The 27,907-nt window shown below is 40.7% G+C and overlaps 1 protein-coding gene across 1 annotated transcript in view; it reads left to right on the plus strand.

Annotated features, from left to right (window-relative positions):
- The first annotated feature begins 1,502 nt into the window (after positions 1–1,502).
- Positions 1,503–27,907, plus strand: part of Fam171b (family with sequence similarity 171 member B) — a 55,269-nt gene continuing 28,864 nt past the window's right edge. Inside the window, exon 1 of the mRNA XM_036183927.1 lies at positions 1,503–1,884. Within this exon, the coding sequence (XP_036039820.1) occupies positions 1,665–1,884 (220 nt within the window). The 5' untranslated portion in view covers positions 1,503–1,664. The remainder of the gene's footprint in view (positions 1,885–27,907) is intronic.

The raw sequence follows: 27,907 nt of genomic DNA on the forward strand, positions 1-27,907 counted from the left end.
TAATGTCATAAACAGCCACCCAAGATCTCAATTTGGCCAGTTAGACCTCAAATTCAACACACTCAACCCTGTCCCCAGGGTTGTTGTTGTTGTTGTTATTTGTTTGATTTTGTTTTATAGCAAATGCCTAAATGTGGCTGTGTCTTTCCCCTGCCTGTCCCCCTCTAATCTATCTTTCATGCTGATAGGCAGTGATCCTGAAAACACATGGCTGATCCGTGATCTCTTTCCTGGTTAGTCTCCTTCCAAATGGTCTTTAGTGTAGAACTCTGCTTGCTTATATAGTATCCAAGACTGTTGGACTTGCCATCTGTGAAATGCCAGAACAGTGCCCTACACTCTAAGTACATACAAGTGTCCGCTAGTTATTTTTAAACAGCCTCGTATTCTCTTCTTTCACTGTAGAAAAGGGTCAGTCCTCTGATATCTGCTCTCTTTCTTTCCCAAGCACATTGTGCTTTTATGCGTGCGTGCATCACACACACACACACACACACACACACACACACACACACACACACACAGGCTTCCAGTTTTCAGATGACCTGGTTGCTCCTATTTCTGTGTGAGCTCCTATTTCGTACACTCTACCTCCCCCAGTCCCTTCCACAGACCATACTTAATTTCGTTCAGCTCTGTGTGAGCTCTAAATGCCTGTACTGCTCCCTCAGTTGCAACCACCACAGTGGACTGTGCTTTGCTTCTATATTGCCTCGCTCTCACAGGTGGTAGGCTTGTCGAACAAAGGATTCTATTTTATTTATTCCAAGCTCCTGACTATGCACAGTGAGCACCTCCTTAAGTGTTGGTTAAGTAAGACTTTTGTTTGTTTGTTTTGTTTTTGTTTTAGACAAGGTCTCTCTCTCTCTCTCTCTCTCTCTCTCTCTCTCTCTCTCTCTCTCTCTCTCTCTCTCTGTATAGATATAGATAGATAGATAGATAGATAGATAGATAGCAGGGCTCTGAATGTCCTGGAACTCACTGTGTAGAACAGGCTAGCCTCAAATTCACAGATACCTGTCTGCCTCTGCCGAGTGCTGAAAATCAAGGTGTGTGCTGCCACATCTGGCAAGACTTTCAAAAACAAACGAAACACCCTAAAACACATGAAAAGTGTAAGCTACAACAGGTAGAAGTATAATTAGGAATATTTTATGATGAAGAAGGAAATTCTCATTTAAGTAGAAAAAGTTTACTGAAAGTCTGCAGAGTATCAGTTGATCTTGTAAGCAGGCCACGGCACAGCAGAGAGTATTCAGTTCAAGGATCCTGGCCTTTGAACCAATGATACCTCATGGTTTCTTGAGAGTCATCTTTTTCTACATTGGGGTCAAGTGGGAGGAATTTCATTGCACTTTGTACTCATTTCCCTGCAGCCTAGGTAAAGACTGAGGATCCCCCCCCCCCCCCCCAGCATCACCTTGCCGAGCACTTGCCCCTCCCGGCGGTCACGTGCGCGAGGATGCAAAGCCGGCTCGCCACCCTCCCGCCGACCCGCTCCTCCTCCTCCTCCTCCTCCTCCCGCCGAAGCTGTGCACCACAGACAGCGCGAGGGGGAGCGAGCGAGCGAGCGAGCGGGCGCGGCCGGGTTCCGCAGCCCTGGCGCCCGCCGCCGCCCGCAGCCCCGCACGCAATATGCCTCCGTGGCCCGCTGGCTCTCGGCCATGGCGAGGCTCTGCCGGCGCATCCCGTGCGCCCTGCTCCTCGGCCTGGCCGCGGTGCTGCTGAAGGCGCGGCTGGTCCCCGCGGCCGCCAGAGCCGAACTCAGCCGCTCCGACCTCAGCCTCATCCAGCAGCAGCAGCAGCAGCAGCAAAAGCAGCGGGAGGAGGCGGAGGAGGAGAGGCCAGAGGTGCCTGGGGCATCCTCGACTTTGCCGGCTCCAGGTAGGTCCCAGCAGCCCGCCCGGCCCTGCTTTGCATCTGTGCCAGCGATCTCGTCTGGCTTAGCGGGATTTTATTTTATTTTATTTTTTTTAGCTCCTTCACCATCTCCCCTTTGCCTATCCTTGCCGGTCCTCCGCATCTTCCCAGGTTGCGGGTCTGGCCTTTGGTTCTTTGCTCAGGTGGGAAATCTTCCCCGCAGAGCACTGCGGTGGGCTTGAGAAGGGTCGGGGACAGTAAAAGGAGAGGGGCAGGGGGAGTCAAGGTGGGTGCCTGCTTCCACTGATCTTTTCATTTTTTTTTTTTTAAATTTTTCCCTCCCTTCTTCCTGTACACACACATACACACATACACACACACACACACACACACACACACACACACACACTCTCAAATCCCTTTAGCATTCTGTTCTCTCTCCTCTCCTAGATACGGAGCAGTTTTGCCATATACACCCACACAGCTTTTGCACTGTTTCTCCCTGCCTGATGTATTTAAATTTAGAACCGGAGAAAGAAATCTCGATTTATTTCACTATATTTCTCTTCTTATCCCAGGAAAGGTTTAAAGCCGCTTACAAAAAAAGGGGGGGGGGGAGCATTTGTTACAATAAGGTGAAAGAAAACAATGAAACAGGAGTTTGTAGCTGAAGGAAGGGACGAGGGAGGGAGACAGATAGGTAAGCATGGAGTGACGCTTGGCTAGCATAGCCTGCCCCTCCCCCTGAGGGGAATCTCCTTGTAGTGGAACTTAAATGAGCCGTCTCTTGACACAGTCGGTAGGGACGATGAAATACGGGTGTAGTATATATGACCATTTCAGTCCCCTATTTTCTGTCTTCCCCTCCCCCAGTTAAAGCTCCCGGGTAAGCAAAGAGCACGGCTATCCATTTAAATAGCCTTTACCCAGCCCCCAACCCAGTTAGTTACCTTCTACACTGTAGATTCTGCCTGGGTTTAGAAAGCAAAGGGGATTTTTATTTTTATTTTTTTGCCACCAATTTTCTGACTAGTGGGCTGAGGTTTCACAAACCGAAGATGAGTGCTATTCTAACACTGATTTTTGTTTTAAAATCTGCCTAGTAACATTACAGAGGATGCTAAAAATGAAATTCTGTCGAGTGGAATCAGCATCTTAGTTTATCTTGCTTGCTCGTCATCAGAAAGCAGTTCGGAGGCATGCCAGCTGTGATTCATGACACAGCCCGATGATTTAATTTCTTGGAGTGCTTTGAGTATAGGATGAAATCACCACAGTGCGCAGGAGAAAGCTTGTGTTTCTGACACCCTCTTAAAACGATTAATAGCACTCAAAGGTGGCTAAAATGGAAAGATAGGCAGTGTATTTGGATCTGACTCAGTTTTTAGTACCTGAAAGTGTTGACACCATGGAGTGCACAAGGCTGGTGTTAGACATGGTAAATCTGGAGAAGTTGGAGATAGTGTTTTTATTTCAAGAGAGAGTTCTTACATCAGCAGTACAGTAGAAGTCTGGGAGAGTATTGATGAGTTTCACGGTTTCTGATGTTTGGGTCTTTCAGGAATATTAGTGAAATGGGTTTGATTACCACAGCATGATGTGGTCTGGGGAGGGTTATCAATAACTGCATTTAGAGTGAAAGTTAAACTCTTTGTTTTCTGATATTTATGAGAGATATTTGGAAAAGGGTGATAATTTGGAAATCCCTGCTTTATTTAGTTTAATTGAGATAAAGGATTTGCTGCCCAGCAGTTCACACTGGGGTCAGGTTTCTCAAACACTCTAAACCCCAGTCCAGTAGCAAACAAGTGGAACTCAGTAGAATACAGTCATTAGTGACACAACCCATGTACAAATGAAGTTAAAATGTCTCCTGAGCTCATTGTGATCTCCACAGTGAATGGGTCCTATTTCAACCTTCGTTCTTCACCCAGACAGACATTTCTATGAAAATATTAAGTGGGAGAATGGCCTAGGCTCAGCTCATGCAGTTGTGTGGAGGGGTCTGGCCCCTTTGGTTTCTACCTCTCTGCAGCGCCTGTCCTGGCTCTCCGGGGCAGTCACACTGCCCAAATGTTTCATTCATTTGTAGTGGGTTCCGGGGCCAGACTTCTGCACTTTTTGTTTTCTCTGCATGGAGTTCTGAAACTGAAGTAGGTGGGCATGCATGCTAACTCCTAATCTGCAGCCTCTTCTGCCTTGGTTGATCCGCACTCCACACCTACCCTTCCTTTTTATTTTAAAAGTATTTATTCATTTATCATTTATTTATGTGTGTATGCATGTATGTCTATGGGTGTGGGGGTGTAGGGGTCATGTATGGGGAGGTGAGGGGACAACTTACGAGAGCTGGTTCTCCTTCCACCACATGGGCCCTGGGGCTCGAACTCAGGTCATCAGGCTTGGTGGCAATCCTTTGACCTGCTGAGCCATCTCAGGCCATCCTCAGTAAGCCCATAATGGCACTGACTTTGCTGTGGTCACTGATGTATTTCTGTCACCTAGAGAGCACTTGGTGTGTCTAGACACTCAGCTGTTTGTGGATGAGTGAGTGAAGAGGTGGATGAAGAGGCTGGTATCAGGGGACACTCATTACCCAAGTGTTTGTTGAATATTTAACATCTTCTGAAATTCTTCATTAGAATTTGTATAAAAATATTATATGAAAAGACTTGTAAGTATAGATGATAGAGTATATATCTTGGATCTTTAGTGTTCCAGTGTTTGTTTTAGTTTGTATACCCAGAACTAATTATACCAATACTTGAGGCAAGAAGATTCTGAACCTGAGTGCACTTATAATCCCCTTGTGACCTAGGTGGTATTAATGTATTACATCTTTAAATAGTTGTGGCTGAGCCTGATCTGTTCTCTGCCTCTGTGTGACACTTCTCATGCCTTGGACATGGAATATGAAAACTACAGAATTTTCCTCAGGCAAAATTTAGAAAACTAAGACACATTGAGTGATGTATGACTGAGCAGAGAAATTGACCATCGGCCTGGGTAGTTATTCTTGACAGTTTACTCTTCTGAAAAAAAATTTCTGTGTTGTTGAGTAATAAGAAAGGTTAAAAAACCATGAACATATTACTTTTAAAAATAAGGATCTAAAAAGGTATGGTTCTGTTTTCTCATTGACTTATAGCATATTGTCTTTAGAGAGTGATAAGAAGAAAGGCCACATTTGGGACCTGTCAGGTCCCTTTGTTTCTCCACCATGTGCAGAAGTCCCGAGCTCCCCATCTGTGCTAGTGTTTGCTGGAAATAGATATTTGAGGGGCTAGCAAAGAATTAATTTGGGAGCTGGTGGTAGCTGAATCAGCGATATCATATTCAGTCTGATGGCCCATTAGGTAGGAGACATGTGGAGCTGGAGGCAGGGGAACTGAGAAAATAATGAGTGGCATTAAAATTCCCCAGGAGAATATCTTTGGCACATAGAGTCATGAAAAGCTTAATTTTTATGGTCTGAAGATTTTTAATCACGTGTCTATATCTATGTAAATAAATGCTGAATATATATAAAATAAACAGATAGTATGATAGACTGTACCAGTCACTTGGTTTCACGATTCTGCCATTATTGTTTCACTCATTAATCTAACCGTTTACAATTCATGGATTTCTTTTCTTTCTTTCTTTCTTTCTTTCTTTCTTTCTTTCTTTCTTTTTTTGTATAGTTCTTTTTTGTGGTGATACGTGCACATATGTAAATGTACATGTTACTGTGTTCTTTTGATAGATAGGTTTTTACATCTAACCAGTACCGCTCTGGACATGCAATGTTTATATCATGGTGAGAAGTTCTCCTTCACCCCCTTCCCAGGCTATCTCTGTCCTTCACTCAGAGTTCAGTGCTATTCTGATTGTTTTCATTGTAGTTTAGATATGCATTTTCTAGAACTTCAAATGTGGGTTCCCATATCATGAGACCCTCTGTGTTCAGCTTCTTTAGCTTAGAATAATTTTTATTGACTTCATTAATTTTCTAGCACATTAGTGATTTGCTTCTCTTTACTGATGAGTAGTGTTCCATACTGAGAATTGCACCAGCTCAGTTTAGTGCTTCTTTTGTTATGATTGTTTAGATTGTTTCTGGTGACGGAGGCTGCTCCCATCCTTAAGTCTTTGTGTGAACATGCTTTTTATATGTCCTGCATAAGTGCCTAGGAGTGGAATTGCTGGGCTAAATGGTGTACTTTAACATTTGAATGTTACCCAATATTCTACGTACGCTGGGACCCATATTGCTTAATCTAATGATTAGTTAAATTACAGAATTACTCATGCTTTCTCTTGACTTGAAATGATTTTTGTATGAAAAGTGTACAGGGCCTGTCTACAGTACTCAGTGTGATATTCTGACATACATAATGGAATAATTACTATAGTAAAGCACTGTAAATGTCCATCTTCACCTGGAAGTTACCAAAAATGGATTCTTAGCAAATTTCCAACATATAATACAGCATGGTAACTCTCAACATAGTAATTCCTCATTACCTACATTTGATTTGCTTGCTCAGTCTATGTATTTGCAACTTTGTACCCTTGTCCAGTGCCTTTCCTTTGTCTTGGTAGTCATTATTTTTCTCCTCATTTTAGTCTGCTTGCTGTGAAACATGTTTATTTACTTTCTGTGATCAAGGAATTTGAAAAATCAGTAGGAAAAGTAAGATTAGAAATCATTCTGTTTGGAAGTACTCATGATTTAGAGGCCATATTCCCAGATGGGTGATTATGATTTCTATCCAGGATTTTAACAACCAAAGGGAACATTTAGTGGATGCTGATTACAGGTTGAAAAACACATGTCATTGTGTTGAATTTGAGTCCAGTTGGTTTTGTGGTGGATTTTTTTTACAATGTTCTTAATGTTACTCAGTAGAAACTGTACCAAATGTTTTTCTGAAACAAAACTCTTCCCTGAAGAATACAAATATTGAACTTGATTCTCTTTCAAAGTTCTGTCTGACTGGGTCAGCCACAGTATTATTGTCATCCATTAGCTTGGCCTAGTGTAATGTTTAATTTTCTTTTGTCCAAATTGCCTTAGCTAGAAAATGAGTGTGGTGTTTTCCATCTATAATGAATAGAATATGTGTTTTGGAACACTTACTTACCTAGAAGATACTAAAATGCTGAACCATGGAAGTTCAGCATTTAAGTGTTTAATTGGTACATAAACTAGGCAAACAGCTTCTGCTTGGGGGCAAATGGTTGTGGCGCATGCCTTTAATCCCAGCACTCTGGAAGCAGAGGCTGGTGGATCTCTGAGTTTGGCTAGCCTGGTCTATAGAGGAGTTCCAGGGCTACACAGAAAAAAAAAAACTGCTTCAAAAACACAAAACAAAGCAAAAGATTTGTTTGGGGATACCTTTTGAATTGACCTTTTGTGAAGACATAATCTGTATGTCCAAGATGTTAGACTTCTGAACATATTAAATGCTTTTCATGATTGCCCATATTATTATTAGGCTGTATTCTTAAAACCTGCTTGATGATGCCTGAGAAAATAAGCACATTCACTTGGGCATTTATGAGTGAAGGATTCCAAATGCTGCTTCATGGAGAGCAGTGGATGCTGAGGAGGTAGCAGTCACTCTCCATCATTTCCAATGTGTCAAACTCTCCCCAGTACTTAATGAACCAAAGCTAGCTAGCCCAGTAATGCATAATGCCTTTCAGAACCACGAGTTCACAAAGCAAGGTCTCAACGTTAAGGTTTTACATTTTACACAGATTTGGAATTAATTTCCTTTATAAATGAGATTTCAGTTTCTTTTTACATATCTCTCAAGTAAATTTCTATGTTTTATAGTCCTGGAGGGAATCACTTAAAATTTAGATAAATTTTTACAGTAGCAATGTCCATTCTTTAGTATAGACTTTCAGACTTCAGTAAAAAATGCTGCTTATACATTTCATTATTTTTATTTAGTTTCCCCTTCTTTAAGGATTGTACCTGTTTAGGTACTTCAGGCTGGCTTTGGATTTATGATTTTCTTGCTTCCGATTCTTTAGTGCTGGGATGATTAGTGCATGCACCACTACCCTTGACTTAGTGCACATATTTTAAATTCATTTGTTCTGCTGAAATTTAAAGTACTTACTGGGCCAAGCCAATTATATATCATTCCTTTGTATGGACCCCAAAGCTAGGCAATCACTTGGGTAGCTGGAAGCCTTTAGATGTGTCTAGCTTTAACTCAGGGCTCTGGGTGAGAAAGCCTGGCTTAAAGCTGAGGCTCCTACTCTAGGTGTATCGCAGACTTCCAGGCTTCGTTTGACCTTTCTATGTTGCTATCCCAAAGATCTGTTGCTGCCATTGTTTGTCTGTTTGTTTTGTAATAGAGATGTGACTAACAAATCAGAGGGCTAAACAGATGATTTATTCTCCTTACCACGCTGATTGTACTCAGAGGCTGGCCAGAGAATGCAGACACTCCGGCTCTTGTGATGCATGCTACTTCTGCCTGCTCCCTTGTTTCTTGGGAAACAGTCCAAATTAAGTTATCCAAATGTGGCTCAGCATGGTTAAATGGGTTATGTTTCTTCAAAAACATAAATACATGCTCCATGCCTTCCACATTTGCATGAATAGGATTGGCTTATAAATGTCTGGGTGACCAAGGCAGGGTGGGCAGGGTTACCAAATGAGTGCCTACTTACTGTGGAAGTGGAATAGGGAGAGACCCTGCAAGGGGAGGAAACAGCAGCCCACACGACAAGCACATTCAGCTAGAACACAACAAACTCTATATGGGTTAATAATAAAACGCATGCTGTGAAATCAAAATTGTGAGTAATTAAATATGTGGGGTACTACTAAGTTGTGGTCGCTGGCCTTGAATTTATAATCTTCCTACTTTAGTCTCCCGAGTAGCTGGGATTATAGGTATAGGCTTGTACGTCTGGCTTAGTGTTTCTTTGTGTTCATTAGAATTCAACTTTTATTATAATTATATATGAGGAAACTTTAGTAATGAATGAAATAACTAATCATTTTAAAATTTCATTTACAGTGAATCAGTGTCTAAATTTTAAAACCCGTAATTAAAAAATCGGAAGTGTTACCGTGGTAGGTGGTACCGGGGTCTGTGCTTTACAAGCGTTGGGGAACCAGGGCCTCCGGGACTAGAGTGAAAATGATCTCGTCTTAAGAGATTTTTTTTTCTGGAGATGTTTGAAAAGTGAATAATAGGAGTGAAAACAGGTCATTCAAAGAAATTGTATCACCTGCTATTTACCAAATCCAATAAAGCTGTCAACTAATGATAATCTAGTTTAATTCTTAGAAAATATGTGAGTTTCCATTGTAATTGAAACATTCATTGCCGCCTGGTTCAAGTGTATGAATCAGAAGAACATGTGTTTCAGAACTGTGTCTGTGCTATAGCTCTTCCGCTGGGGAGGAGGTCTCGTGACTCAAGAAACTTGCCCAGTGTAGGAAGTGAGCTGATGTGGGCAGTGTCTATTTCAGATACACACTCTCAGGAAGAGGTCATACAATGCGTTGTGACCGCTTTGTGACTTCAGTGACCATTCCCTCCACCCCCACCAGTAGGAAAGCACTTTCCAGCATGAATCCTTGTATATGTGAAGGAGTTCTTGCCTCTCCTACCTCATCCTGCAGGTGTTCTAGGGAGCCATTGGAAAGATATTGAGGGCTCCTGAACCCTAAGAGGGACACGTCATCATCATCATCAGCCAGTGTTCAGTGTCTGAGATTTTTAAGAAAATCCCTGGTCCCCAAGTTTAAGAAAACTTTCCCCGGTTAATTAAACATTTCTAAATGGGAAAAGAACAAAGGGATTACTCAGATTGAAATGATTTCGCTGTGTTTTCTTAACGTGATTTTTCTTTTAACTTTTGCAAAAGTGGTGGGTAAAATTATGATGTTTGACAGAAATATAAGCAATTCTTCCAAAAGGCCTAAAAACAGCGATTTCTTGGGACATAGCCCTGTGGCCAGTTCTTTCAGACTTGGCTTTTCAATTCTGTTTGCACAGTGACTACCAGTACGTCATACCCGTTTGATAAATCACATGACTTTGAATTGTTTTACCTATAGGTTCTGTTATGCAGTAAGCTGGCAGAGTCCCTTATACCCCAAAACCTGTTACTTTGCCAAACAGCAATACGCTCTATCACTTGGCTATTCCATAGGAGAATGGAGTCACTGAGATGGAGGGAATGACCTTCATCCAAGCTGTGATGATGCTCTCATCTTTGGGTTCTCCAGACCTACGTCTAAGCCTCAAGCCATTCTAGCAAATAAGGGCTGACCCTGGTAGTCAGAAATTCCCAAAGAAGGCTTTTATGAAACTTAATACTTAATGTATTAAACTTTGGTCTTTAAACAGTTTACAGGTCACAGTAGTAACTTCAGCCTGAGAAGATTTAAATCTGTGATTTAACTAACAGTTTTCATTGCCAACACCACATCAGGCTTTGGAACTAATACCATCTTTAAATTCAGTGGAACATATTTTTCTTACTTTTTCTTTCATGCCTCTTCTGCTTTCAGGAATAACTAATGGATTTGGGATTTGGAAAAGCTAGTGCTGTGAAGAATGGAAGGACTCTGGCAGCTGCCTCTGTTTTTAGGACTTTATCTATCTCGTAGGAATTATTCCTGCATTAGAAAATCCAGACAGGGAAATGCGAAGTTTAAACAAGTATGTGTTGAGACCCCCTCAAACTGTAGCTACAGGGAAGAATGTGGGGGGACCGACATAAAGGTCACAAAGATGGAGATACATATCCCTGACAAACCCTGGAGCCTGTGACCATTTCACTTCCTGTGATTTCTGTGTGTAAGGACTCCTGCACGGACTGTGTGAGCCCAGCATACATGTGGTGGCTCAGACGCAGGTTTGACAAAGGCAGAGGAAAATGTCTTGACTCAGTTTCTCCCCTCTCTTCCTGTATCAGCACTCATTACCAGAAATGCAGGAGAAAAATCTATAATTCTTGAACAACAACCTAATGATTACATTAAAAACTGCATTTACATATTAGTACTACCATAAAAAGTTGCTGAGTATTCTCATTAAATCAAATTTATATCTGACAAAAAATTAGTATTTTTTTCTATTTTATTTACTATTTTTTGGCTCTTAATTTTTCTGTCATGAGGTGACTTTATCTACTGCAGTGTATTTAAATGCCAGCTATATGCTAAGATTCCCCTGAGCTCTTCACACGGAGAGATAATGGGCATTTCTGCTTCATTATGTCTAAGACTGGAGTTTAAGTTTCCCACCACACCGTGCAGAATCGACATCTCCCTCACACTTCTTAAAACAAACCAAAACAAACAACGAGTGCTGGAGCTGGCATGGAGGCACATGTTTGTAATTACAGCATTTGGGCTGCAGAGGCAGAAGAAAGAAGAGACTGAGAAGAGTTTGGGCTACATTAAGTCTTGTCTCAAAAACGAACAGAAGTCCCAACCAACCATCCAGCCAACCAACCAACCAACTAACCAAACAATCCAACCTCCAAACCAAAGATCAAAACCAGTAGTAGAGATCAAACCTAGAGCCTTCATGCATGCTAGATATGTACTCTACACTGAGCTATATCCCCAGCCCTAAATACTTTTATTTTGAAACAAACTTCCCAAGTTGCTCCTATTTACCAGGTACCGTGCATGCTACCTGCATTACTTACTTGTCTTGCCATAACAACACAGTATAAGGAGGGAAGGGCTTGCTCTGGTTCCCAGTTGCGATCACAGGACCCTGCAGCACAGCCTGCTTATATGTTCCTTTAGACCAGGGAGCAGAGAGGATGGGCTAGAAGCAGGGTGAGCCTCAAATGAGAAACTTGAGGGTCCCTTCTTGCAAAATGACTCAAGTTTGTGTCAAGTTGACGTAAAATGAGCCAGCGCACTAACGTATGGTAGAAAACTTTCCTTTGCTGTTAACAGCATGAGGGTGTCATGGCCTTGACCAAATGTTGTCCTAGTCTTACTCAGCACGTCAGTTTTCCACATAACTTAACAGAGATGGGTTGTGTCTTGACGTCTGTTAAAGCCTTCCTCTCTTGTCCCTCTGTGCCATGTGCCAGCCTGCTGGCCCTCATGAAAGCACATCACGTGCCTCCTTTCCCCGTCAGCAGCCCCAGACTTCATTACTTCTTGTTGTTATGGTATCTAAATGGAGACTTCTACAAAATACAAGTTTCTGCATAGCGGTCGCCTCTTTCTACTGAATGAGGAAGCTCTTGAGGCCTACGATGCATCAGGACTCTATTCATGAAGTCTGGCTTCGGATGATGCTAGAAGTGTGTTCACAGCCAGAGGCCACATAGCTGGAAATTTCCAATGCTGAAGAAAAGGTATCAAACTGACTGCAAGCTGTGTACCTTGATATATATACATATATATATATATATATATATATATATATATATATATATATATATATATGTATATATTCATTCCTCCTATATATAGCATGCATTTTATTCAGTTATCCATTTAAGACTATCTGGGGTCTGGATGATAAAATATGGCAGATGAGCTTTGTTACTATGAGGTTCACACTTTAGAAAGGGTTAGTTATTTTATATATATATATATATATATATATATATATATATATATATTATATATATATTATTATTATAGCTTTTCTTTTACAACTTCAGGCCCCTGGTAAAGCAGTTTTTACATTAAAAAAAAAAGTCCATTAAATTCTGTAACTCTTCCAGGCTGGGAGAGCTGAGACATGAAGCAGGTGGCTTCCCAGAGAAGCATATGGGCAGATGATGGCTGTTCTCCCTCAGGCTGGGGCCCAGGATTCTCAGGCACATGGATAGTATGTTGTCTTTTTTGCTCTTTCAGAGACTGAGGGGAAGGTTATACCACGTCACCCCAGTGACAGGGAGAGCTATTATTTATAGCAGTGAATTAGTATAAATCTATGCAATGGAAAGACACCATCTTAACCCCCCTAGACCTCTATTTCTACTGTTTCATTCATCACCCTACCCAGACACTCAGAAATCATGAGGTCTGGGTTCTCCCCTGCAATTTAAATATATGGTCACTGTGGTTGTTGTGTCTGTTCCTGCTGTTTTATTTGCTCAGCCATTTCCCCCGGCCAAATCCCGGTCCATCTGTTTGGACTCTGGTAATAAGACATTAGGTCTCCCTATGTCTCTTCCTTCTAATTCAGACAACCTGGTGCCATGCAACTGCCTGGATCTCTTTTCTTGAAGGATATCATTTCTAATATAAAAATGAAGTTTTACCATATTGATACTATGTTATGTTAGAGGTCCCCATCTACCCACTCCCCATGATTGTTTATAATGAATACTTGCAAATATGAGGGAAAATTGAGACAGAGTGATGGATATTCACATACACTATCAAAGGAGAGTACATGTTAAAATGTCACCATATTTACTTATCTCTGTTACCCCTATTTTTATAAAGACACACACACACACACACACACACACACACACACACACTCTCTCTCTCTCTCTCTCTCTCTCTCTCTCTCTCTCTCTCTCTCTCTCAAACTTGTGCAGCTTTGCAGGGCCATCTGATAAACACATCTGAGTTTCATTCTGAAATGTTTAGCTTGCTTTCTTAATATCTAGTTAACTTTCAGCAGATAAGTTTTTAAATGAAACAATTATTAAAAACTTTAAAAAAAGAACTATGCAAAAATCAGTGAAGAATAAAATACAACAAATGAATAAGTGAGTCTTATAGACTGTGGGTGTGGAGGATTCGTAAGATTTACTTTGATGTTACCTTGGTAAAGATAGCACGTTTATAACTACATGCCCACCCAGGATGGTAGGACAGTATTATTTAAGGTAGCATTCTGGCTGTATTACTCTCTGCCACACTTCCTATTGGTTTTCTTCTTTGGTCACTGTTCCACCAGTCTCTGGCCATTGTCCTCTACCCTGTGGTTACCTCTCATGGTGGATGTGTACATAATTACACAATTCTTTTCTTTCCCCCTTCTGTCTATGCTGTCCCCATCATTCCATGTTTGTGATGGAGATTGGCGAGCCCATCCTTGGTCTTGACCCTCAAAGAGTCAGGTATTCCTTGAGCATAAAAGAGGAAGGTCAGACACAGAAATGGATATCTTATATCAGTTACTGTCTGGCTACATGACTTCTATCCTTGTGATTCGTTTGTGTAAAACACCTTCTTGGATTCAACACAAGGATGAATTCCCATGTTTGCATCAGCAAATCCTCATGGGATTTGTATAGCTGTTGGCCAAAAGCAATATAGAATCTTAGCTAGCTCTATGTCGTTCCCCACGCCGTCTTCACGCCAGGCAGATTTAAAGTCCATTGACTCCTCTTCCTTACGACACTCTCCTGCTTCTTTCTCATCTCTGACCCCAGCAGAAGTCCACCTAAGTCTGGCTTTGTCACATTGGCCGACTCGCAGTTATCCAACAGCAAACCGCTTCGGCCCTTTATTGGACGAGTCTGTATCTGAAATATGGTGTTTAAATTTCTGCATTCTCAGTGTCTCATGATTCTTCCTTTAGAGTTTGTGAGTTCCTTTAGACCATAAATATATTTATTCACCCATTTTGTATCCAACAATGTCTGACATTAGGTGGCTGAGAAGTATGCTGAGTGGGATTTATTGGTAATTGTCTGTCTCCTTGTTAGTGTGAGGCTCTGAACTGTATTTCCATGGTCCTCTGCTACGTGAGAAGCACACCAATGTCTGCAAAATGCTTTTTAATTAACAGAGTTTATTTCAGATTTATGAGTCTAGGGCAAATGCTGATGGCATTATAATGAACTGAGAGATGACGAGTTCACTGAACCCATAAAACACTTTGAGATTGAGAATTGTCAGTCCCTTTGATATCAATGTCTCAAAGTACCATTCTCAAGGCTAGAGGAGCCCTTCTTGAGGAAGACTTCCCCCCTCTGTTCTACATTCTTTTGGTTTCTTTTCACTTCTATGTTTTTGATTCTTATTAGCACTTAGTTTTTCACCTTTTGGTCCAAGCTGTGACCTCATGCCTCCCACTCCTGTTCCCTCCTTGTTCTCACCTTCAGCTTTTCCTCACTCTACAGGATTAATTTAGATGTCCTTGGGATTCTTTCTTCTAAACAGGACTCTGCATTTTTCTCCCTCCTCTCAAAATACTGCTCAAGGGCCTCTGACACATAAGTCACATTTCTAAATATACACTGCAAATTGGTGTACTAATTTGTCCTCAATCATCACCAAATGCCAGGTTGATATTTGTGTGTATCACAAAAAATGACAAGGTTATACTATGTTTTTTGAGCACTTTATGAAACTAAGTAGCTAATTACGTAACACTTTAGGGCTGTAAGGTTGGAGAGGGATGAACTAGGTAGATCTGAGCTTTCACCAGGTTTGAGGATAGGAAGAGTGAGATGAGTTAAGGGTAGGAAGAGACTCTGGGCTTGGGACGTGAGGAGGCTGGACTCTGTTAAGGTCAGAGCCAACCTGGGGCTTTGGACACTCCTGTAAGCTTCCATGTTTGATGGAGGTGACTGAGAAGTCATTCAGGGCTAAGCGAATGGTGGTCAAACATGCATTTTGGTACTAAGACACAGGGAGTTAAAATTTTTACCTGTTCCCTTTTATAGGGTGTTTTTAGGCAAACTACAAATAAAGGTCTTTGAGTTGGAGATGTGGATAATGACAGTTTGTAGGCAGAATTGTGGTAGAGATGGCGTGTATGATACCCAGGACTTAGTGGACACTCATCAAATAATTACTATTACTGTTCTTTTTAAAGAGAGTTCAGGCTGTAGCCCAGGCTGACCTTGAACTAGCAACAGTACTCCCCCCTCCTGGGACTGAGGGAATGAGTCCTCATGCTTGTCACTAGACATACAAAGAATTATTTTTAAAAATTTATATATCATAGAAATATGACCATTTTATCTTACAGACTTTTACTCTATGATAGTTTGTTAGAAAGGGTTGAATAAACTAAAGAGGAAATGTATCCATCTTATGTGATACTAGGGTGTGTGTGTGTGTGTGTGTGTGTGTGTGTGTGTGTGTGTGGTTTTGCTTTTCTATTCTAAAATTGAATCTGTGCTTCTGCTAAGAAGTGTTAAGGCATTTTATGAGATAAAATTATTTCTGTTTTCTTATTAAAACAACCCAGAAACAGTATTGTCTTGGAAACATCGCCTAAAATAAACAAGGGAAATATATTGATCAGCAAAAAAATTAGTGAAGTATTCGTCTGTGAGTTTCAGTTTTTCAGTATTCCATTGATCCCTTTTGTTTTGCTGAGAGAATAAATTGGCTCACAAGAAAGGCTGAGTTGAACAATGGTAGCTTGTCTTTCTCTTTTTCCTGTCCAGGAAATCTTAGCTTGAGCTAACAGTATTTTCAGCATACAAATAAGCCAATTAAAGCTGCCCTGGTCCTTTGGAAAACTTATTGAAAAAGATGGCGTTTTAAATAAGAAAACCCCAGTGCTCAACAGCCCTCCTTTGTCTCTGTGGATTTGGCATTGTTGGGTAGTTTCATTTGTTCACTAAAATGTGCGTCTTGAAACCATGTCTTTAGAAAGCAGTTCTGCTGGAAAGCAGATGAAATCTCCCCCCACCCCCAATACTTACCCTCGAAGGAGTAGTAAATTATGTTTCTCTCTAGTAATGTAGTCACTATACAATAGAGAAGAGCGTTAGCGGCCTAATGGAGGCAGCCAATTGATTCCTATATTGATTAGATGGAGAAGACTGTGCTCTGTGAAATTTAAGGCTGAGTGAATCCTAAAATTGTTATGGCAGGTGCATCTAAATAATTTAAAAATATCATTTTTAAACAAAATTCACAAGCAAAGCAACATGTTAAGGCACTTTCCTTGAAATGAAAAACCACATATTAAAAGTGTTCACAATTTATTTATCGTTCATTCCATGTCTACAAGTAGGAAACAAAAGAAAGCCATGGGTTATTAAGGCCAAACAGGATTCCTCAGGAGTTTATTAAACATTACTGTTTATGGTATGGGTTTTCCAAATTAAAGGAATAAATCCAGCTTAGAAAGTTGGTAGGACAAAACCAAATAGGGTTGTCAGGATTTAGGAATCATTTTTAGTTCGTTTTGGTCACGAGTGAAAACAAATGACTTAGACATGTTTTGTATTTTATGTGCACACTCACCATAGTGATGTTTTTCCCTATTTCTGTTTTCATTGAAAACTTACCTTAACTATGAAGGATTTCAGCCATGCAGTCTGTATGTAACGGGCACCCCTGTGCTCATCTGTCAAATCTTCACTTTGTGCTGCATTTGGGTGACATTCCTCTATCTCTTAAGAAATGAAATTTAAGGATGGAGTCAAGATCCATTCTTGTTTAATTTCCCCCCTTCCCCAGAATTAATTCCCATTATGAAACTGTATCAGTCATTTTCTGTTTGAAAACTGAAATAGATGTACATGGTAGGCATATACTTCTGATGTTTGATTGTTTTTTTTTAACCCAGCATCATATTTGGTGGGCTTCCCTTGTGGATATATTTATATCTCAGTAATTTATTTGAATAACTGTATGATATTCCTTTGTATAAATCAATCATTTCTGATGGACAGTAAGGATTTTTTTCTGGTTCACTGTCATGCTGGGTACCTTTTAGATGTGAGCAAGACTTTCTTAGGAGTTCATACAAAGAAATAGAATCACTGACTTATGTTGTCTGTATAATGTTTGTGTGTCTGAGGCTATCTACTTAATTCTCAAAAGAAGTTGTAGATCATGAAAATGGCCTTTGTCTACTAGTAGTCAAAAAGTAGTCCCACATCCTGCATTTCCTGGTTATCGTGACCGCCTGCTTTCTTTCATTTTGTCCTTTTTGGTGAGTTGTCCTTCTGCGTCCCTTGTTTGTTCCTTCTGGGACTTTTCCCATTTATTCCTGACATTGTTGTTCTTCGCAACAGTAGTCTTTTGGAGTGTCTGTGTTTTGTGTATTGGTTTTCCCAGTGTCTGATCGGGCTTTTAACACTGGTTTTTAGACTCTTTTGTGGCATTCTTTTGCATTTTACTTGAGTCACATTTATTAATCACTGCATTCTTGCTTAGTAATTCCTTACATAATGTCATAGAATAACATCCACCAAAACAACTCAACCCTGCATCTAACCTTACAAAATTTTCTGTTCATTTAAGTTCATAGTAAGTAAGTGTTAGCCAATCCAGAACTTATTTTGTGTAAAATGATTTAAGATCTTAAGCATTTTTTTTTGTTTGTTTGTTTATCAGAGCTGAGGACCGAACCCAGGGCCTTGTGCTTGCTGGGCAAGTGCTCTACCACTGAGCTAAATCCCCAACCCTGCTCTTAAGTATCTTTAAACCTTTATATGTTGTATTTCTGATTCTCAGTGAACCTTAAGAAACACTGAAAAGTTAAAAAGTATCCATCCCTTTTAATTCTTCAGAATTTAGTTATTTCTACCTTGTATGTCATAATTTTTATTTAAATATATTCTAATCTTTTAAATTATTTGTGGATTAATTATTGCTTTAGAAAAGCCTTCAACATGAGCATCATCTGTGAGGCAAACGGTTTCATGCCATATATTACATTAGTGTGAGAGACTCAATACTCAGCTCAAGAGAAGGTTAGTAAACTCATCTATTAATGAAAGGATGCTGTGTGCAGTATCCACTAAGACCTGAAACAAGATGATGTCTGTTAAATGAAGAGATCACCATTTAATACCAGAAAAACAAGCAAGACTCCCAAATTTGCTTATTTACCTATGTGGAGTGTGATGCTGACCCACACAGTCTTTCTTGCCAGTTAAGAAACAGACTTAAGTCTGTTTTAACAGTATTGTGTTAGGGTTCTGGGACTGGATGCCTATTGGAGGGCTGGAAGTATGATGGAAACAACAGAATCCACTCTCTCGTGTTGACTGGGTGGTCAGAGGCCTGTTGGCAGGGTGGGTCCATTCGTGACTTACCGATGCTCGGGTCCCTTGGCAGGTGAACCAAGTTGCAGACCAGCACTGTGGTTCTAAACCCATAGAACTGGCATATTGATGAATGTTTCATGCTTCTTCTTGTGCCTACCTGTTGCCATGGTTACAGAACATTCTGTCTTAGCACTGTGAAGGTTTCTTTTATGTAGCATGATCTGTTTCCAGAACTGACTGATCCATAAATTTGACTATTTTATATTTTCTGCAGAGAAACTATTATTCAGATTTGGGGGTAGTAAAAGGCAGTCTGTCTGGTTCTGGGTGGATTTGCCTCTATAGAGCTTTTGACATGGCTTGAGTTGGGGGAATTACGTTTATGTTCATATAATGTTCTATAATCTACTGGCTATTATCATATCATTTGATACTTCAATTGTTTATGTTTAAACAAAAATAAGACTTTGTTTGTTTGTTTATTTACTGGTTTTTGTATACAGGGTCTCTTTATATGTCACTGGTATTCCTGGGACTATCACTATGTAGACCAGGCTGACCTCCCTCGAACTCACAGAGATCTGCCTGAGTCTGCCTCCCGAATGCTGGGATTAAAGGTGTGCGCCACCACCACAGAGCTTACAACAAGATTTTCTGAAAGTGGGGAATACTATATGCACTACTCTGTAGTGATGAGATACTGAACAACCATACCGACAATTTTTTTGTCTTGCTAAAATTGGAAATAATACCTAAAGTGTTGGTGAGACTAAAAATAACCTGATAACGTGAGTTGCCTAGAACACTTCCCGGTGTTGGTGCTTCTTGCTTAACCAATGTGTACTGACTAAATAAATCTTCACTTTAAATTATATTTTTTTTCTGTCCACTTCATCCTAGATCAATTCAAAGAATGTTAAACATCAGCTCACTTTATTCTCTTAGTAGTGGTAATGAAAGCAAACCAAGTGTTTCAGTCACAAATGGGGATCATAGGTCAGCATTTGCCAGAACATTTATTAAGTGTCACCTCGACTATTATGTGAACTGTCTTTATATAAAAGTTTTATTGAGGTTGTTTAGTTTTGTAGAAACAGTGTATTCTGAGGCTCCCATAACAGGCATCCAGTTCTCAGCCCCCTTTCCACTGTCTGCTCAGTGCTCCTGGCTGACGCCTGGCCCTCAGCTTCATTAGCCCACCTGCCTCTCACCTGGAGCCTCTGCTTGCTAAAGTGAAGAGACTTCCTGCCAACAGCTTTCCTTCTGTCAGGAATTGTTGTGGACCTTGATTTGGCTTTGTGCCCTGCCTAAGCATTTCCATAGGGTTCCCCTCACCCGAGCTCCCTGCACTCAGTTGAAATGGCCTATTGATCTGTCTGCAGCCTTACGCAGACTTTCCGTTCATAGAATGTGGACCAATGTTATTTTGTTCTGTTTGGCTGGTCCTCAGTGACAGCCTATCACCTCAATTGACACTTATTGCTTAATAAATAATTGTTAAATAAATATTACCTTCAAAGCACAGAAATCTCAGCACATGAAAAACCCCAACACGGCACTCATTACTTGCCAGCTTGCTTTTGCTTTGGATCCGTGCTCCGACTTCCGCTCTAGTTCTGATTTTTCTGCCTTTGATCCTCGCATTTCAGCAGCTGTCTTCAGTTTTTCACTATGCAGCTGATTACAGATCGCTCCCAGAGAGGTCCTTTTAATCCCCAGAATGTCTTGCTGAACGGCTGGACCTTCCTTCCACGGGCAACATCCACTTGTCCCTCTGCTCCCTGGTTCACTTTGTCATTCAGTCTTTCCCTTCAACACTGCATTTCTTCCCTTTGAAAGAAAACCTTGGTTACACCCCCCTCATGCTTCCCTTTCTCCTGGATGTGTCTTCACCTCAAATTTTAGAACTTATGGACTCTTTTGGTTTTAGTAGTAACCAGTTCATAAACGAAAACATTCTGGACTAGAACTCATATTCCCTCTTTTGTATACCACTAATTCTTTATCCGGACCATCTTTATATGGTCCTCCCACTAGAGCTTGAACCGCCTTGAAGTGTGAAGTTAAGGAAACTCAGATACAGTGTCAGCATGCATAAACTGTAACACAGTTACTGACATACAGTGCACTGAATAGACGGAAACCCGTGTGAGACCTTGCTCATGCCTTCGTATGACGCTGACACCTTTGTCATGCCTGGTTGGCATCCGGTACGGTTTCCTGAGGGGAGCTTAACTGGCTTCCAACACTGAAGTGCTACATGTAGACTTCCCTTTCATGACAACTGTGTATTGTGTTTGCATTGTGTCATGTCTGTTTCATCCCTTATAATCTTCTGGTTTACTTTTCACTGAAAAGAATTAATTAAAGAATGGTTATATTGCTTGCAATTTCCAGGGTTTGTTTGTTTGTTTATTTATTTATTTATTCATTCATTCATTCATTTATTTATTTATTTACTTACTTATAGCTACCAAGTACTCCTTTAAAATGCCAAATCACAGGGAAATCCTGCATTTTCCTAAGGTATTCAGGGAGCCTTGGAGAAAAAAGCTGGGACTCACTCTAGCCGGGCGGTGGTGGCACACGCCTTTAATCCCAGCACTCGGGAGGCAGAGCCAGGAAGATCTCTGTGAGTTCGAGGCCAGCCTGGGCTACCAAGTGAGTTCCAGGAAAGGTGCAAAGCTACACAGAGAAACCCTGTCTCGAAAAACCAAACCAAACCAAAACAAAAACCCCTATCCACTCCACCAGGTTGGTGGTCTCCTCTGGTTAAACGGAGTGTTGACAGGCGGTTTCAAACCATTTCTATTTGTTTGTTTGTTTTTGGAGCTGAGGATCGAACCCACTGCCTTGTGCTTGCGAGGCAAGCACTCTACTACTGAGCTAATTCTAAAAGACACACCGAATGCGGGGTGCTCCTGGCTGTTTCTAAGTAAGCTCCACTTTCTCTTCTCCGATTGAAATGGACTTTGCACGGAGCGCTCTTTAAGAGGGAAGTGGGTTTTATTAAGCCATTTCCACTTTATTTTACTGTGAGTAAAGGGTGTGAACCCATCAGGGGAATCGCAAAGCAACGAAAGGACACCAGCAAAGCTCTTGTTGTTCTCTGTCTATCGTTTATGTCTTTAATTTTCCTCCTAAGAGTTCTCTCAACCCACAGAAGAGGTATTGTGAAAAACAAAAGCAAATGACTATGTAGGGAGAGAAGGATAAGTTACCAGGAAACATACTGATTTTAAAGCTTTATTGAACATTCTCTCTTATGCTAGCTAGCTCCCTGGGGAGATATGGGCAATTACATTGATACATTTACTATAGTGAAATAAAATAGGAACATTCTCCTGCTGAAAATATAAATTGGTTTCTTGTTCTGGAAAGCATGTTAGCAATTCCCATCAAGCAGCTTTGAAGCATCCATACCTTTGACCTATTATTTCTCCTCCCCGGGAAGTAATCAAAGGCTCAGACAAGGTACTCAGATTTTAATTAAAGCATTGTTTGCAAATGTGAGAAACTGGACATGATTAACCACACTGTAATAGGGTATTTCAATAATCTGTGGAGTTTTTGTTAATAATATAACGCTGATTTTGAAGAATATTGAATTTCATGGACTTAGGCTTATGATACAGTCTTAGGAACAGCTCAATCACATTGGTTATTAGTTGATTTTCTTTTTATTTCTCCTACCTTAAACACTTGTTATATTGAGTCAGATCCTGATCTCCTGAGGTTGTTGAAATGGTCAATGGGAACAGTTTAGTGGGTTTCTTTCCAATCTGTTCCATGCTTATTTAAACACACACACACACACACACACACACACACACACACACACACACATACATTGCAGTGTCAGTTCTATAGATCTATATTACTCAGTATGTGTTTTTTTTTTTAAAGTATTGAATATAAACCAAGTTACTTCTGGGAAATAAAGCAAGAAAAATTTTATTTTCTTTAGATTTTCCTAAATTCCAAATTTTCTATATAGATTATATTTTTAAAAAGCAATGAAAGGAATTGAGTAAAAAGTATAGACTATGAGGCATTTAATATGGGAAAGACACAGAAGCAAATGAGCAGAAACTATTAGGAATCATTGGGTAATTCTCCCCCGTCCCTAACAACAACCTAGCCGTAGCTATCAGAAGGCTTAGCTGCTGCCAAGGTCAGCTTTGACTTTTCTCAGCATCCTGTATCTGTGGCTCTGGAATGCTCACTCCTCCAAGAGAACACAGTAGAGGTACCACGAACAACTGATAGAATATAAAAAAATCCAGGTTATGTAGCTTATCTTTTGAAAATCTGACTCACTGGTCCCCATCTCAATGGTTCTGATAAATTTGGACTGGAATAGAGCCAAGAATATAAGCAACATTTCTCCAGGGGAGTCTGCTTCTGACCAGAGTTGAAAGCTGCTATCCTAGGTCAAAAGAGTTAAGTATTCTGGAAAAGGTAAAAAACGATAATGTGCTGCACACATGTGTAGTCCTTTTGTGTAGTATCTGCTCATGATCGTGTCTGTGTGTGCGCATATGCATTTGTGTGTGAGCACACGTGGAGTCCAGAAATTGACATCAAATGTCTTCTTCAATTGCTCCATACCTTATTCATTCATTCATTTATTTATTTATTTATTTACTCATTCATTCCTTCAAGACAGCATTTCTCTGTGTAGCTTTGTGCCTTTCCTGGAACTCACTCTGTAGGGTTTTGTTTTGTTTTGTTTTTGTTTTGTGTTTTTTTTTTTTTTTTTTTTTTCCGAGACAGGGTTTCTCTGTGTAGTTTTGGTGCCTGTCCTGGATCTTGCTTTGTAGCCCAGGCTGGCCTTGAACTCAGAGATCCACCTGGCTCTGCCTCCTGAGTGCTGGGATTAAAGGCATGCCCCACCACCGCCTGGCTGACTCTGTAGTTTGACACGGAGTCTCACACTGAACTTGGAGTTCACCTGTTAGGCTAGACTGCTCATCAGGCCCTAGGGGGTCCTCTGGTCTGCTGTCTGCCCAGCGCTGGGATTACAGTCATTCATCACTACACACAGCTCTTACACTGCTGCTGGGGTGTCAAACTGAGGTTCTCATGGTGTGCAGCAAGTGCTTTACTGACTGAACCATTTCCCTGGCCTCATAAATTGATAGGATCTTGCAGGATTCTCATTCAACAATTTGAATACTCAAGCAATCAATCATGATGCAGAAGATAAGTAGACACATGCATTTGCAATACAGGGCCTTTTTAAAGGTGTGTTCCTCAAATGTTCTTGGTCAGATGTGTGTTCAGAGTTTGTACATTGGGGCCATGCCGACAGCCAGCCAGAACCCTAGCCCACCGCTGTGTGGTTGCCAGCCTGGCAGGGAACATTATGATAAGCAAGTGTGTGGTGGAAAGATGGAAAAATTTTTGAGAGATTTTTTGGGGGGACATTTTCAGTCTTAGATGCAGTTCTCAGAATATCAACTATATGTGTATCAGTGGACAGTTCACCCACTGGCTTGGGAAATACATCATCTCATCTGGTCTCTGTCCATCAGTTATATCAAACTAGGACTACTTAAGAACATGACATCATTAAATTTCAAGGAAAGCTAGAGCATGCTGAATCTAACTCCAATAATTCACACCTAATCAGTCCCCAAGGGGACATTGTGCACTAGCTAATGAATCTAACCTAATTTCCACTGTTCATTCATGAGAGGGAACACTAAGAAATTGTGGTTTCCTGGAAGGCATTTTTATCTTTCCCATATCTATTTCCACCAACATATTTGAAAAACCTAGTGGACAAATCAGTGCTATTCGAAGGTTCCTGGTGGATGACTCTCTCTGTCTCTGTCTGTCTCTCTGTGTCTGTCTGTCTGTTTCTCTCTCTCTCTCTCTCTCTCTATATATATATATATACACACACATATATATGTATGTATATATATATATATATATATATATCAATATCAGAAATGTTCACAACTGGTTTATTTATATTAAAAACCTACCAACGGGCTGGAGAGGTGGCTCAGAGGTTAAGAGCACCGACTGCTCTTCCAGAGGTCCTGAGTTCAATTCCCAGCACTCAGATGGTGGCTCACAACCATCTGTAATGAGATCTGGCGCCCTCTTCTGTATACATAATAAATAAATAAATCTTAAAAACAAAACAAAACAAAACAAAAACCCTACCAACTAGAAATAAACTCATCTTACAATTAGTAAATGATTAAACCTGACTCTGGTACATCACTACCATGAAATATTATTGAACTGTAAAGACAAAAGAACTGTTGATACATACGACTTGGAACTCAAGGGCTCAAAAAGACAAGCTCATTTAAAAAGCAGTTGTATTATAGACCTTTCTCGTTGCTGTGACAAAGTACTCAATAGAAGGAATGTAGGGGAGGAAGGCTTTCTTTGGGCTCACACTTGGAGGCTAGAATCCATCATGGGAGCAAAGGTGTGGTGGCAGGGACAGCCGTGTGGACAGGAATGCATGGAGGCAGTCTTTTGAAACTGGGTGGGAAGGTTCCAGAGAACCAGACTGAAGCTAGTCAAAGACTGACTCAACTTCACCAAGCAGACCCCAACCCAAGAGGTTTCTATAAGCTTCTCAAACAACACCCTAAGCTGGGGACCAACTATCCAAACACATGAGCTTATGGGAGACAGTTCACATTCATACAGCAGTGCAATGGCCATATCCTAAATGAGTCCATTGGCATAACATTTTTGTCCCCAGTACTGGAGATTGAACCTCAAGCCTGGTGCACAGATGCTCTACCACTCAGCTGTATCTGTTGCTCTTTGTAGATTAACATTATTTTTATGTACTCTTCGAAATTTTCATGCATATATACAATGAATGTATCTTGATCACATCTATCCATCACTGCCCACCTTCAATTCCTTTCCCTCAGGATCTCCATCTCATTTCCCTTCTAACTTTATGTGAGTTATTCTATTTTAAGTAGCAGTTTATTAAGAAGTTCATTTTTTTTTTTTGGTTGTAAAATAGATTTTGGAGCAACTGCATTCAAAAATCATTTTCATGAATTGTCTTTTTTCCTAACAGTCCCCCTACCTATATTCTCATTTTTATCACTAGCTTCCATTTTTTTTCCAGTTTTTTTTTTTTTCAGGACAGGGTTTCTCTGAGTAGTTTTGGAGACCTGACTGGCCTCAAACTCACAGAGATCCGCCTGCCTCTGCCTCCTGAGTACTGAGATTAAAGGCATGCGCCACCACTGCTCAGATCCAGTTTTTTTTTTTTTTTTTTTGAATCTTTATTTATTTATATATTTTACATGTATGGGTACTTTGTCTGCTTGTACATCTGCACATGAGAAGAAGACATAAGATAGCTGTGAGCTGGCATGTGGGTTCTGGAAATTGAACTCAGGACCTTTGGAAGAGCAGTGAGTGCTCTTCACCTCTGAACCAGCTCTCCAGCCTTGTTACAGTATTTTTTTTAAAGCTGTATAAGAAACAATGGGAGATTCATGTTTGCTTTTTCTTTTCTTTTTTAAAAAATTTATTTTTATTTATTTATTTGTGGATTGTAGTTTATCCAACACAGACGAATCTCCAACCACTGAGGTGGTTGACCACATCCTTTACCAAAGAGGCATCTGACCTGGAATTCTGTTGCTCAGCCAGTCCCCAGTCTCAGTTTTCTTGTCAATAGTAGGGTTACAGCAATCCTTCTGTAGATGTCTCTGCCGGCTTCTCCTCTTGTAGATCTTGAGGTTGCTCACTCTGGAGACCTTAGGAAGCCAGTCTCAGGATGGGTCTGGCGCAGGGTAGCAGGGTATGTCTCTGGAAGCTGGTGAAGATAAATGTGGGAATACCTGAGATCCTCACTGGTAAAACACCTACAGAAACATCTCCATGCTCACTGCTTCTTCACATAGCCACAGGACATGAGAGGCTGCATGGCCATCACATCATGAAGATTGGGCACATGCTTGTGTGACAGTTCTGAGTGTGTGGGCATGTGGACATGTTTCTCGACAATCCTTATCCCCTTCTTAACAACTTCATAAATAGCAATCAATTCTTTGTGGACATCTATATTGGCACTGCAAGGTTGGAGGCTGAAACTAGAAAGGAAGCCATGTTTGTTTCTAAGGAGAAGTGTCATTGGCTGCTCTTTTTTTTGTGTGATTTGAAGTCCTTTTGACAGTGTAAGAAGCAGTGTCTGTATGGAAGAGCTTGCTGAAGAAAGCTGTAAAGAATCAGAAAATTGCCAGGTGGTGGTGGCACACACCTTTGATCCTAGCACTCAGGAGACAGAGGCATCCGAATCTCTATGAGTTCAAGGCCAGCCTGGTCTACAGAGCAAGTTCCAGGACAGCTCTGTCTCGGAAACAAAACAAAACAAAACAAAAAAACAAGATTCTTTTGGCTATCCTGGGTTTTTTGTTTTTCCATATAAAGTTGAGTATTATTCTTTCCAGATCTCTGAAGAATTGTGTTGGTAATTTGATGGGGATTGCGTTGAATCTGTAGATTGCTTTTGGTAAGATCGCCATTTTTACTATGTTAATCCTGCCTATCCATGAGCATGGGAGAATCCTGTACAATAAAACAACCTCTGGAGGCATCACAATCCCCGACCTCAAGCTCTAATATAGAGCTACCATAATGAAAACAGCTTGGTACTGGCATAAAAACCAACATGTGGACCAATGGAATCGAATTGAAGACCCTGACATTAACCTGCACACCTATGAACATATAATTTTTGACAAAGAAGCCAAAAATGTACAATGGAAAGAAAAAAGCATCTTCAACAAATGGTGCTGGCATAACTGGATGTCACTGTGTAGAAGGCTGCAAATAGATCCATATCTGTCACCATGCACAAAACATAAATCCAGTTACTCTGAACCTGATAGAAGAGAAAGTAGAAAGTACTCTTGAATGCATTGGCACTGGAGATCGCTTTCTAAATATAACCCCAGTAGCACAGACACTGAGAGAAACAATCAATCAATGGGATTTGTTGAAACTGAGAAGCTTTTGTAGAGCAAAGGACACGGTCGACAAGACAAAGCGACAGCCTACAGAATGGGAAAAAGTCTTAACCAACCTCACATCTGACAGAGGGCTGATATCCAGA

This window comes from Onychomys torridus, chromosome 4 (assembly GCF_903995425.1).
Source record: "Onychomys torridus chromosome 4, mOncTor1.1, whole genome shotgun sequence".
NCBI lineage: Eukaryota > Metazoa > Chordata > Mammalia > Rodentia > Cricetidae > Onychomys > Onychomys torridus.